This window comes from Grosmannia clavigera (assembly GCF_000143105.1).
Source record: "Grosmannia clavigera kw1407 unplaced genomic scaffold GCSC_173, whole genome shotgun sequence".
NCBI classification, from domain to species: Eukaryota; Fungi; Ascomycota; class Sordariomycetes; order Ophiostomatales; family Ophiostomataceae; genus Leptographium; species Leptographium clavigerum.
The window spans coordinates 1,132,971-1,145,920 of record NW_014040765.1 but is presented as its reverse complement, the minus strand read 5'-3'; the positions used below and the strand labels follow the sequence as shown (position 1 = coordinate 1,145,920).

At 60.4% G+C, this 12,950-nt stretch overlaps 4 protein-coding genes across 4 annotated transcripts; 1 reads left to right on the top strand and 3 right to left on the bottom strand.

Annotated features, from left to right (window-relative positions):
- Positions 1 to 415: 415 nt before the first annotated feature.
- CMQ_7440 (sad1 unc domain containing protein) lies at positions 416 to 3,658 on the bottom strand (the record flags this gene model as incomplete). Its single annotated transcript, XM_014314445.1, has 2 exons — positions 416 to 1,962; positions 2,875 to 3,658. The coding sequence occupies 2 exons, from the start codon at positions 3,656 to 3,658 to the stop codon at positions 416 to 418; spliced, it is 2,331 nt and encodes a 776-aa protein (XP_014169920.1).
- Positions 3,659 to 4,473: 815 nt separating this feature from the next.
- Positions 4,474 to 7,391, bottom strand: CMQ_7500 (voltage-gated chloride channel protein; the record flags this gene model as incomplete). Its single annotated transcript, XM_014314505.1, has 5 exons — positions 4,474 to 4,536; positions 4,595 to 4,705; positions 4,765 to 5,481; positions 5,548 to 6,714; positions 6,783 to 7,391. The coding sequence occupies 5 exons, from the start codon at positions 7,389 to 7,391 to the stop codon at positions 4,474 to 4,476; spliced, it is 2,667 nt and encodes an 888-aa protein (XP_014169980.1).
- Positions 7,392 to 8,236: 845 nt separating this feature from the next.
- CMQ_7621 (duf1740 domain containing protein) lies at positions 8,237 to 11,849 on the top strand (the record flags this gene model as incomplete). The annotated part of the gene is made up of 3 exons (XM_014314626.1): positions 8,237 to 11,085; positions 11,154 to 11,562; positions 11,625 to 11,849. 3 exons carry the CDS (start codon positions 8,237 to 8,239, stop codon positions 11,847 to 11,849), a joined length of 3,483 nt encoding a protein of 1,160 aa, XP_014170101.1.
- A 260-nt stretch (positions 11,850 to 12,109) lies between these two features.
- Positions 12,110 to 12,658, bottom strand: CMQ_7267 (uncharacterized protein; the record flags this gene model as incomplete). The annotated part of the gene is made up of 1 exon (XM_014314272.1): positions 12,110 to 12,658. The coding sequence occupies one exon, from the start codon at positions 12,656 to 12,658 to the stop codon at positions 12,110 to 12,112; it is 549 nt and encodes a 182-aa protein (XP_014169747.1).
- Positions 12,659 to 12,950: the final 292 nt, after the last annotated feature.

Sequence of the window (12,950 nt, the reverse complement as noted above, 5' to 3'; positions counted from 1 at the left end):
AAGAGCGCGAGACGAACCCATCCCGGCTCTCATTATCCGTCTTTTTCATTGTTTCTCCTGTTTTGTTTTCCCATTTACGTTTCACATGTGTCTTTTCAGAGTGACAAGAAGAGGGGTTGGGCCAGGCCATGTATGCAACTGAAGGGCTTTGCGTCTTGTGTAGTAGTAACCAGGCGGACGGAGGGCAGTAATACTGGATGGAGACCCAAGGCCAAATCAAAGTGTATCTAGTTACGCTTAGCAGCATCTTTTTTCGTGGTATACTGGTCGGTGTGGGGTGAAGCTGCCAGTTTTCAGCAAGTCAGGCAAGAATACGTTTACCAGATTGTGTCCGGTGTCGTAGCAGGAGTAGTCATATACATCATTATCCATTAATTACATAAGCTGTCATATACTCTCACAAGCTGCACGTGCGCTAGCTTTCTAGCAAAGACGGCGATAGCCTTCGCCCAGCAGTCTGGCTGTCTGTTTCAGCGCTGCCTACCCGGACAGAGTCGTCGTTCTGCGAGGTCATTCGTGGAGGTGTGAGAAGACCAGCTTCTGTGTCTAGTCGGCCGGTGTTGCTGCCGGGTCGAGTCGGGGTAGCGACCGAGCGGCTGCCTTGCTGGCCGTCGTAGATTTGCGTGTGTGTTGTGGCAGTCTCCGCGGCGAGGTCAAGGAGTGAGACGGCAGAAGCAGCCGGGAGGTTGTCTGGCGGGTGGCAGTCGGGCTCAGGCTCAGGGGAGGGCATGGTCATGGAGACGGGCGAAGTAGGGGTGGTCGGGGTGAGCGGCAGGATCTTGTCGGTGTTTGCAGGCAGTCTGGACGCGGTGACGGGACCAACAGTGCGAGCGGCTCCGGGCGGTGGAGGCGGCGGGGAAGAGGCGGGGGAGTTGGCACCGGAGAGATAGGCGGAGCTGTAGGCGGAGTAGAGGCCGGGGCTGCGCAGGCTGTCGCGGAAATAGCGCAGGTTCCGGCGCAGGCCGACGGAGTAGGGTGGTGACGTCGGTGCGGACTCGGGCTGCGGTGGCGGACGAACGCCGGAAGAAGAGGTGGTGCGAGCAGGAAAGAGGTTCTGGTCGAAGAGCGGGTTGCTGCCGGCGATGGCCGGAATGCCGGCGACGGCGGCCAGGCCGCGCGAGAAGATGACCAGGGCCAGACAGCAGAGCAGCAGGACGGACTGCAGGATGGCCATGCGCTTCTGGAAGACGACCTCGTCGGCCAGCACGTTGAGGCGGTCGCTCAGCGCCACGGTCTCGCGTTGGTTCTGTTCGCGCTGGGTCTCGAGGGCCAGCACGGTCGACTGCCAGATCTGGTCGTACTGCTGACGCATCTGGCTCAGCTCCGAGAGGACGGTCCGGTTGAGCGTGTAGAGGAAGCCGTCCACCCGCGTGATCTGCTTGCGCTCCATCTTGCGCAGCGTCTCTTGCAGGAAGCGCGACTGGTCCTCAATGTACTGCAGTGACAACGATGTGTTGGACTCGAGCAGCTGCAGCCGCTTCGTGACTGACTTGAAGAAGCTCTCCTGCACCGTCGGCGAGCCTCCAGGCAGCGGTGCGCCTGCCCCAGAGCCAGATCCAAAGTTGGGCTTAGCATCGGCATGGATGCCGGTGGTAACGGCTGTCGTGACCGACCCACTCAACACCGACGGCTGATTGGTGGACGCGCCTGCCGAGATGGGTGTGTCGCCAGGTGTCGACAGCTGCGACGATATGGACCAGGACACGTGCTGGTTTGGGTTCGGGATGGAGGCTGCCCACGCCAGAGACTCGTTGGTGCCGCTGTCGTCGGACAGTGTCGATCGGGGCGCTCGCGCCAGCTGTGCCTCGGTGTGTGTGGGTGTGTGGGCGGAAGATGGCGAGTGGTAGGACGAGGACGGATTCTCGGCCGCGGCGCCGGCAGCCGTGGTGGAGGCTGAGGCTGTCTTGCCGCCGGAAACGGCTGCTGCTGCCGTCTCGGCCTGCGAGAGCGACCCGTTGTTGGCTCCGGGGGGAGACGGCTTGGGACACGTCGGGAAGGCGAACAGCTGCTCGTGCAAGGCGATGGGACGCCAGGACGTGCAGCCGGTCCCGTTGGGCTTGTTGCTGACAGCAAAGTCACATGACTTTTGTTGCTCGTGTTGCCTGTGTTGCTGCTTCTCCTGCTGTTTCTCGTGTTGCTTGTGCTGCTGTTCCTGCTGCTCTGCTGGTTGCTCTCTGTGCCCCCTCTGCTCCTTGGGACTGTCCTTGGCGAAGTCGTCCTCGTCCTCGTCCTCGTCGTGCCCGTTCTCAATCTCCTTCCACGAGTCCAACATGCGGGTGCCGTGCACGCGCAGCAGCGAGATGGGGCAGTAGTACTCGTTGCCGTAGTGAGAGAGGAAGTCGATGCGGATGTAGCGGGCCCAGATCTGCGGGTTCTCGATCAGGAACGGCTGGATGCCGCGCAGGTTGCGGGCCTCGTACTCGCCCAGCGTGCGCCAGCGGTCGGCCTTGGCTGGGTAGCGGTCGCTGACGCTGACGCGGAACCGCCGCACCATGCTGCTGAAAAACTCAAAGTTGGCCAGCACGACCGTGTCGACGAGGATGTCGTCGCTCAGCTCCACGATCACGCTCTTGTCCGCCGCATTGCACTCCAGCAGCATGTACGAGTCCTTGTTCTCCACCAGGATCGACTTGGCATTCTTGGCCCCCTTGCTCGTCTTCAGCACCGTCGCTCCGGCGTCAAACGACGCGAACGAGAACCGCTCTTTGCCTGTCTTGCCGGCATCCTTGCTGCGGTAGTTGTGTGCCGCCGCCGCTGCTGCCGCCTCGTCTGCCGATAGCCGCGATCCGTCGCTGCTACCACTGCTGCTGCTGCTGCTGCTGCTGCCCGACCCAGACGTCATCCCATGGCCGTCCGCCTGGTGCTGTCGTTCACGTCCGGGCGCCTCGGCCGCCGCAGAGTCTGCCATCTCCGTCACCTTCTCGTTGAGCACGTCAAAGTCTAGCGAGATCTCTCCGTCGTCCCCGATGCTGTCAATGTCCGCATGGCTGCTGCCACCACCGCCGCCCGACCCTCCTCGGCCGTGCTGCCGCCGCCGTGCCTGCAGATCGGCCGGGTCTTGGCCTGCCTTTTGCAGCTGCAGCACCCTCCACTGCTCAAACGACATGAACGTTCCGGTCGCCAGGTCTTGCCCGTCGTCATCGTCGTCGTCGTCGTCGTTGTGGCCGCCCATTCTTGTCTTCACTCCGCTCTCGCCTGCTGTCGTGCTCTCCTTTGCTTCCTGCTGTGCTGTTGCTATCGTTGCGGTCGCGGCTGACGTCGTGGTCTCTGTGGCCGGGACGGATGTCGTCACCACGACCGTCGGAACGGCACGGTCGCTCATGGCCGCTGCTGACGTGGCATTGGCACTCGACCACGCCGTCCGGAGACACTGCTGCGGCAGCGTGTGGGTGATGTAGTTGATCGTCTTGAACTGGCACGTCTCCGGACCCCCCATGGCAGCCGGGGACGGACTGCCGGTGGCGGCTGCCGACCAATATGCCGATGCCGGCTTCATCATCGTCATCGTCGCTGTCGCCGTCACCGCTGCCGCCTCCAGCACCACCGACGGCTGCATCACGGCCGGATCCGATGCCTTTGCCGGCCCAGGATGGCCGAGGCCCAGCAGCCCGACCACGGCGGCCGAGGCGTACAGCATCAAGCCACGGCTAGCCGTCATAGCGCTGTTTTGTCGCTTGGTTACCCCTCCTCTCTCTCTTTCTCTCTCTCGGTCGTATGCTTTCGTATTTCGGATCCGTGATCAACGATAGGCAAGCTGGAGCGTCTGTCGTGGTCGTAACCTGTCCATGACGTGGCAATCCCAGGACAAGTAGGGCAGCGTATCGCATATGGGACCAGAAGAATGCCGCTGCTTGAGCTGTCGTTCTTGGCTAATATGAGTGGATGTTTGTGTGTTCGTGTCGGTGTGGTTGCCCTCCTCCACCCATCCGTCTTTTTTCCTTGGTCGTTAGATAAGAATCGCCAAAAATATATTAGCGCCTGCCTTGTGGAGATTGAGGGGCCATCAGCTGACTACAGCACTGTGATTTCCCACCATTATGCCAAACCCGCATAATTTCCAATAGCAGGGAAAGACATTTCCGGGGTTCACAGCGCTTCTGAAACCGCATCTAGCGCTTGCTAGGGTGCTTGGCCCTCGTAAGAGATTCTCGGACGGAACGAGGCATTGTTTAATTTTGACCGCTCAGGCTAGCGAAGGTAGGTGGGCCAAGTGGTGCAATCCCACTGCAACCAACTGGGTCCCAGGAACATGTCATTATGTTATGCTATTCATTTTAGCGGATAAATTACTCAGTCACAATTATATGCTATAAACCATATGGCTATAGACCCCAATCCCATTCAAGGCTCTATGCCTGCTATGTATCTTACTTCCTCGTATGCAAAATAATATGCAAACTCCCTAGATGCCCATGAAATTCACAATTTATACAAAAAAGCATGCGACATGTCGCTGAGCTGTCCACTATGCATTCACATGTGCCCCTCGTGATTTTCCAGATCACGGACATATCGCACAAACGTCTTCTTATGGGCCTTGTTCATGTCAGCATGTACAAATAAAGACTAGCAGTTGGGCAGGCAGGACACTTACCATGCCGGCATATTGGCCGTCTCGGAGGACGCAGATGTACCGGAGCCCCAGCTTGGCAAAGCACTGGTAGACCAGGTCCATGGGTGACCTGATGTCCAACGCAACAGGGGCCTAGTAAACATCGGTTAGCCTGCGAGCAGTGTAAAGCGAAAAGCAGATGTCCTTCTTACCCGGTCGATGTAGGGCGTGAAGTCGGTCGGATCCACAACCGTCTCTCCATCGTCCGAGTCGTCGATGCTCGGCACATGAGCCATCAAGCACAGGCTAGTCGCCTCGTCCCGCAGGTTGTCCAGGGCAAACTCCAGGTCGGGTGCGGGAATCAGGCCGACGAGAATGCCGTGTCGCACAATGGGCAGTCCACCGTCCATCTCGCCGGCCCGGTGCACAATCTCGAGCTTCTGACGGAGCACGGTGGCCCGCACCAGCGGCGACGACGAGATATCAATAATACGCTCGCGGCGCACACGCGGCACAATGTCGGCCAGGTCCGACGTAAAGATGGGCTTGTGCTTGTTGTTGAGGAAGGGGTACGAGTTCATCTCGGTCAGCAGATCGTAGATCGACAGCGGCTCGATCGCGTCGGCCGTCCACTTGGCTACCAGAATGGCCAGCGAGAACGGCAGGACGTAATCCAGGCTACCCGTAATCTCAAATAGGATGACAGCCAGCGTCACCGATAGCCGGGTGACGCCACACATGGTCGCCCCGGCCGCGACCAGTCCGTACACGCCCGGCTGGATGCAGCCCGTCCCGCCTGCAGCCGCACAGCTGCTCCAGACCGCCCATGTTGGCGTCTGCAGCACAACCCATTGAACCACGTGACCGACCAGGCGGCCCATGAGGCCTCCCACAACCATGGACGGCACGTAAATGCCGGCGGGGACTTTCTACCGGCTGTTAGCAAATCAAGCACAGGTGACCGACAATCACAGGACGCAAGACGCATGACGTACAATTCCAAACGTGATGATCGTCAGGATTCCCTTAATCAAAAAGGCCCCAAAGAGCTTCATCAAGATGGGCGGGATGTCGTCCTTCTCCGACGGGCAGATGCTGAGGTCGTCCAGGTTGTTGTCGGTGACGTCGCACGGCGCTGCGAGGTTGTAGAGCAGCTTCGTCACGGACAGCTTCGTCAGCACGTTCCAGTAGCTGACGATGCCCGTCACCAGCGCCACCAAAACGACCTCGAGCAGCGGATGGGTCTTGATGAGCGGGATGCCGCGGAATAGCTTGGCCCACAGGCGTGACGCCTTGATGAAGACCGCGCCGGTGACGCCGCCCAGAATGCCGACAGCCACAAAGCTGACCAGCTCAAAGTACTCCCAGTCCATGTCGTAGTCGACCTGGAAGATGACAATCTTGTGCGTGCCGTAGGGGTTTAGGAACTTGAGCGTCAGGGCCGCCGTGATGCAGCAGAAGAAGGTGCGGAAGAGCGTCTTGGCCGGAAAGAAGTAGGCCACCTCCTCGAGACAGAACAGGACGCCGCCCAGCGGAGCGCCAAACGCTACGGCCACGCCCGAGGCAGCCGCTGCCGACAGGATCTCCCGGCGCTTGGCGTCGTTCTGGTCGTACTTGGAGAAGAGTCGACAGGCAATGTTGCCGACACAGGTGGCAATATGCACATAGGGTCCCTCCTTGCCCAGACTGAGGCCTGAGGCCACACTGAGCACGAGGCCGAGAGACTTGACCACAAGTGTCTGGAAGCCGAGGAAGCCATGGAGCACGAAGCCGCTGAGAATGACCCGCACCTCGGCCACACCGCTGCCAGCAGCCGTGTAGTACACCGTGGGGGGAGCCCGGGCAGGCTTGTTGACCGGAGCCGGAGCGTCGTCGATGCCGCCAGAGCTGCCAATCACGACAGTGGCCTCGCCATCTGCACTATGGTCGTCCTCGGTCATGGGAACAGGCTCGGCAGCCAGGTTCTCGTCCAGCGTGGACAGCCGGTACGAAGGTGACACAACCGTCTTGGTGGTGAGGGTTAGCAAGCACGAGGCCGAGGCCAGGATGATGGCGCCGCAGATGTACGCGCCGTACTCGGCCCATTTCTCGACGACGCCGCTGCTGCGCATGACCTCGCCCCATTCACGCCAATTTGTGCATGCGCCATGGGGACAGCATTGCTGCAGCCAAAGCAGTCAGCATATCAGCATACGCACAGACGCTCGCACAACAGGCATCAATGACGCACCTTTTCAGTGTAATACCACGCGGAAGTGCAGTATCCGTACTTGTAGTCAAAGATGACGGCCTCGGTCACGTCAATGGTGTAGGCCATGACGGCCACGAGAAAGCCGACCAGGGCCGAGAGCAGCCAGCCCTGCACGCCGTCGAACAGGACGTAGACGCGTCCCCAGAAATCCTTGCGGCTGCGCAGCGCCTTGACACGGTGCGCGTCGGCGATACTGTCGTGGACCCAGTCGGTCGACGTGAACTGGTCGTACCACACGCGCTCGTCAGACGCGAGCGACGCCTTGGACTCGACCATGGACGAGTCCTGCCGGTCTGTGAGCGCGTGTGCGAGACGCTGGCCCCACGAGCCAGTCCGACTGTGGTGACGCGAGTTGATGCTGCCGCCAAAGCTCTGAGATTGGACGATGAAGGGACGCCGGGCACTGCCATGCGTATATGGCCGAGATCGGACGCCCTGCAGAAGCGATGTGCGCTCATCCGGAGCATCTTCCACCCAGGAGCCGCGCCGGCTGGCCAGATAGCGTCGTGACAGGGTCGGCGACGGCGGCGTAGACGGCAGACGCAGACCGGAGCCGCCAGGCGTGGTGGAGTCACTCGTATTGGCCATGGCGGCTGGGTGTGCTGTTGTGGAATCCGGGCGGTGACAGAAGCACTTTGTACGGAGTACTCGAAATGAGCCGAGCGGCTGGAGGAGCAAGAAGGGGGGCAGCCACGTGAGAATGGTTCATGCAGACAGGCCCCTTGGCACATTCCAGTGACAGGTTCCCCCGTCTCGCGAGCTTATCTCCAGTCTGAAAGGATCTCAATCGTGTCCTTGATTTTCGGTTGTGCGGGTGGGTGACGGCTGAAATGTCTAGGATCGACAACGGGCGGAGAAAGAGCAAATAAGCAGCAGAGAGCAAGAAACACAGAACGGACAGCGCCCGGAAAAGAGAGCGACGGGAAGAGAAAGGCTCGTGGGGATGGTTTAGCAAGAAAAACAGACAAGATGCGCTGATGCTACGTACGAAGTCGGCAGGAACAAGGGTCAGCTCCTATGTACGGCAAGACATAAGACTCCTTTAATAATACAAAACTAACGCTCCTGCCTGCTTTCTGCTCGGAGTGGGGTCGCATCAGCAGACCCGCTGAAACGGACGGGCTAACACGTGTTTGGATAGATGGGAAGTCGTGCTTGAGCACCTGAACGGTCGCCGAACCAATGAAGAGCTGTTCTCGCAGGAACACTATGATGCCGCCCGAAGACGAGGCAGCCTTTGCGGTCGTGAAAAGTCAGCTTGGGAAACTGCATATGCGTTGGCGTGTCTGTGCCAAGGCGCCGCATCTGCGAGACATGAAACATGGATGGCACAGTGCGTATAACTATTACTTTGATACTGTGTCACGGGATACTGACTTTGGCGCCTTTCCTTTTCCATCCAGCTTCATCGGAGCTGTGACCGACCAAGCATCATGGCCTCATCCAGGCATGCGGAGAGGGGCGGCCGGACGGTGCCTTCGTTTGTGGCTTCGGCCGAAGCCCGCGATGATGAGAGGGAGCGGCGGCGGTCTCAGTCTAGACGCGAGGACCGGCACCACCATCACCATCACCGTCACCACCACAGATCGCGTGATGAGCGAGACTTTCCGGGACGGCGTCCCAGTCATCGGGAGGACCGCAAGGAGAAGAGCAGTAGTGGCCGACGAGAGAGAGGCCGCGAGACTCGGCATAGTCGCCCCGAGGGCCATGAAGGCCGAGCCAAAGGAGAGAGCAGCAGAGATGCAGACAGCACGCTCTTCACGGCCGATACGCGCGGCGACCCGCTGATCTGGCAATTTGGTGCCAACGACCGCAGACGAGTCCCCGTCTACTCTCGGTTCCGCGAGGGACGCTCTGTTCTCGGCGCAGAGAGCCGGTTCCGGTTCAGCCACGAAGGTGCACAGGAGTTCTTCTTTGTGGCGCCGCCAACGGATGGCGGCGTGCCCATTCTTCGCGACAAGAGCCACCCGCTGCTGGTCCGGGCTATGGCAGCCAGTGCGGCCAAGGCGCCACGGCCGCCAGCAGGAGGCAGCGCTGATGTCGGCAGCTTTGGATCCGACTTTGTTCCCCTGCGTGCTTCACGCAAGCGGAAGCGCAGCTCTGGCAGCACCGACAACGACAGCGATTCCGGCCAGTTGTCAGACTCGACGTCATCGTCATCCTCGGACATGGACGAAGAGGACGACGACGATGTCGACGATGGCGATGACGATTTTGTGGCGAGCGACGCGGCATCCGAGCAGCTGAAGCATCAGATGGTCGAGCTCTCGCGACGGGTCAAAGAGCAGCCCGGCGACGTGGACGCGTGGCTAGAGCTCGTCGATCTGCAGGACCAGCAGCGTCGTCTGCTGGGCAACTCGGATCTCGCGCTAGGAGGCAGTCGCAGGGCGCCGTCACAGGACGAGATAGCGGGCGTGGCCAAGGTTAAGCTGTCGATGCTGGAATCAGCCCTGAAAGGCACGACGGCGGTGGTAGACCGGGAGCGCCTGCAGCTGGCAGCGATGCGCGAGAGGGCCAAGATGGACACGCCGAAACAGCTGGCCCAGCGATGGCAGGACCTCGCGGCCGACAGTCCAGGTGGCGCCCTCGGATTTGCGCTGTGGAGGGCACGTCTCGACTTTGAGATGACCAGCCTGTCGAGCTTCACCGTGGATGGGCTACGGGCCTTTCTCGAGGCCCGTCTGCGGCATATGGAGGATGAAGCAAAGGCAGTAGCGGCAGCAGACGAAAAGAACAGCATGGATACGCAACTGGTCGAGATCTACGGACAGATGGTGTATGTGTTTTTGCGGGCGACACGCTTCCTCTACGACGCCGGCTTCAGCAATCTGGCCACAGCCGCGTGGCAGGCGCTGCTAGAGAGCACGTTTGCGCGGCCATCCGAGACAACTGCCGACACAGGTCTCGGGGCCTTTTGGGACAGCGAGGTGCGACGGATCGGCGAGGACGGTGCCCAGGGCTGGCGATGCTTTGCAGCCGACGTGACAGCCGGCAAGGACGTCGACAGTCTATTGCCAGACGGTGATGGACAGGTGCAGTTGCAGGTGCTGCCGACCATCGATCTGGACAGGATTGTCGACGGTGAAGACGCGGAAGAGCAGCTGTCAGTCTACAAGGCGTGGGTGACGGTCGAGAGGCAGCGGGCGGCGCTCTCAAGGCTGCCGGCGCGGCTGACCGACGACGTCGATGACGACGGCTACGACGACGTGTTCCGGACCATCGTGTTTGCGGACATGGAGAGCCTGCTATTTACCGTGCCGCTGAGGCTCACACAGTCCCTGCAGCCGCTGCTAGTCGACGCCTTCCTGGTCTTCTGCCAACTGCCGCCGGCCTTTGCGACGAGCAGCTGGATCGAGGCCGCGCGCAACGACCCGTTCCTGGCCATTGTGTATCTGGGATCGGACAGACCGGATGCCGATCTGCTGACAGACGTCGGCGGCCGCAGGCCACCAGATCTTGCCTGTGACGGCAGCCGTGTCGCCGTGTCGGCCGAGCTGCTCTTCGCACAGCCAGAATGGTTCTGCTACCTGCCCGACTGGCTGCGGCAGCCCGATGGCGACAACAGAGCCCCCGTGCCGCCACGATGGGTGGCCAACACGCTGCGACAGCTGGTGCGCTCGTTTGGCGTCGAGAACTTGGCCGCTTACAGCCTAGCGGTCGATGCAGCCGTGCAGCCAGATCACGTGAAAAAGGCCGCACGGGCGCTTCTCAAGCAGTACCGCACAAACACGGCGCTGTACAACGCGTACGCCCTGGCAGAACTGTCGCGCGGTCATGGCGATGTCGCCCGCTCCGTGCTGTCGCCGGCCGTGGCAGCCTCGGCCGCAGCAAGCCCTCCGGACGTGGAGGCTGAGATGACACTACGGCAGACGTGGGCCTGGATGGAGCTCGAAGCCGGACACAAGAATGCAGCCGTGCGCCGTCTTTTGCCAACAGACGCTGTCGAGGCTTCCGACGACAACGACATCCCCATTTCCCCGTCTCAGCTGCTCCGGGCTCGCCGTGCCATGCACACAGAAATGGACTACGGGCTCTCTATGGGTCACATCGACCGGGCTACACTGTTTGCCGAGTCGTCTGTGCTGCTCGAGTTTCTCTGCGCCACCGAAGACAGGCCTACGGCAGCCCGGTCGACGTCTCGCCAGGGAAACCTGGCTGCCGCGCTGACGGCCTCTGCCGCCTTTTCCGACGAGATGCTGGCCCGTGGCCACGGCCAGACGGCCGCTCACGAGCGCCTCTTGCAGTGGACGTCCCGCGTCCTGTATTTCCACGCGAGTCACGGGTACGAAAGACAAACCATTCCTTTTCCTTTCATTCCTTTCTATTTCCTGCCCTGCTGACCACGCTCAGACCATACCGGCCAGCCGAGCTGCAGGCGCCGCTGCGCCGCTTTGTCGAGCTGTTTCCGCGCAACGGCCTCTTCCTGCGGCTGTTTGCCTGGATCGATCCAGCCTCGGCCTCGGGGCTGTCACGGTTGCGGCCCGACGATCCGGTGCGACAGATCCTCGACACCGTCGTGCTGACGCGCGCGCACGACTGTCCCAGCAGCCGGGCGTTTGCCGTTCGCTTCGCAGGCGGCACGTCCGGCGGCCGTGGTGATGCCCACGCTGTGCAGACAGCCTTTGCGCAGGCGCTGGTCCCCCCTGACGGCACCCCGACGGCCTGCCAGGACAGCGCAGCCCTCTGGCAGGCATATGTGCACGTGACGGCTGTGGCAGCGCTCACGGCACGTCGCAGCCGCGGCCGGCTCGACCGCAAGGTGGTGGCCCGGGCCAAAGACGTCTTTTACCGCGCAGTCCGGGGCCCTGTCCCGGGGCCAAGGACGTGCTGCTGCAGGCGTTTGGACCCGCTACCGCACTCGTCGCCACGTCCGCAGCCACGGCCGGCGCGGCCATGACGCCCGCCGAGCTGCGGGCCGTCTTCCATACGATCGTCACAGAGGGATTGCGCGTGCACGTGGACCTGGGCCTCGTCCTGGAGCGGGCCGGTCAGATGGCAGAGCAGAGGAGGGCAGCCGCAGGCAGGGGCCGACAAAACGACACATAGGAGCGGACAGATGTTGGCGTTCTTGTTTTCTAGTTCATTGTTTGTTTACGAAACTACAAAATACATGCAGACATCAGCCTGGGTCGAAACACAGATTACTCATCTCGTCAGTTCCAGATGACTAATACCAAATCTTCAAACTGGACCTCCTTCTATGGTCGTTCTAGGTCGTTCTTCTATCTGTAGCCAACTTCAACTTCCATGCCTTTTTGTCATGTACGGCTGATGGCGTGGCGAGATTTCTCGCTAGGCTGATTGGTTCAAAACCGAAATGCTGCTGCATATAGGGGCTGCATCGGTCCCGTAATGTTCTGTATGCCTGTGTTGCCCGTCAACATTTGAGCGAGCTCGGCATCGAGCATCTCTGCATGTGTCTCGGCAAAGGCGGCGCCGAGCCCGGATTGCTCGAATTCGGAATTGTGCATCGCGCTGTTGTCATTCAAGGAAAGGTCATGGAGACCCTGGTTGCGAGAAAGGCCGGGTCCGGTGTTGTTGAAAAAGTCAATCAGCTGCTCATCGCTTCTTCCGCTGTTCTCCTTCTCCTTCTCACAATCGGGGCAGACTTCGTCGATGCTGCTCTCAAATCTCTTACAAGGCACCGGCGCTCCGGAGTTCTTTTTCCCTTTATGCGTGCTCCTTGGCCGCAAAGCCCGGACAGCCCGGCTGAAGGACAGGGTTGTGCCAGCCCGCGGGTCGAAGCCGGCACTGGCCCCTGGAGCAAGTTTTGTGATTTTCCTGCCTTGGCTGCACCGAAACAACGTGGTCACCTTGTGTCCACACTGGTACTTGTAGGTGACGGACTGACACATTGTCAATGCCTGTTCTAGTCTTTGTTCTTGGGTGTTTGTTTTCTTGAGGCAAGGTAGTGGAGCTTCAAATTTTCGCAGGTAGGAAATCAGGAAAGAAAGTGAAGAAAGTGCAGATGAATGGAAAGAGAACTGCGTTGGAAGGGAATGGAGAGGAGAAGGGGGATACTTATAGGCCACGGCAGTCCTGGAGCGGTGTTGTGTCTTCGTCAGTGCTGCACCCATGATCGTCCAGGTGCTGACAGCATGGCATACATGGAGATAGGTTCGGATTCCAACGACCAGAAATCTCTTT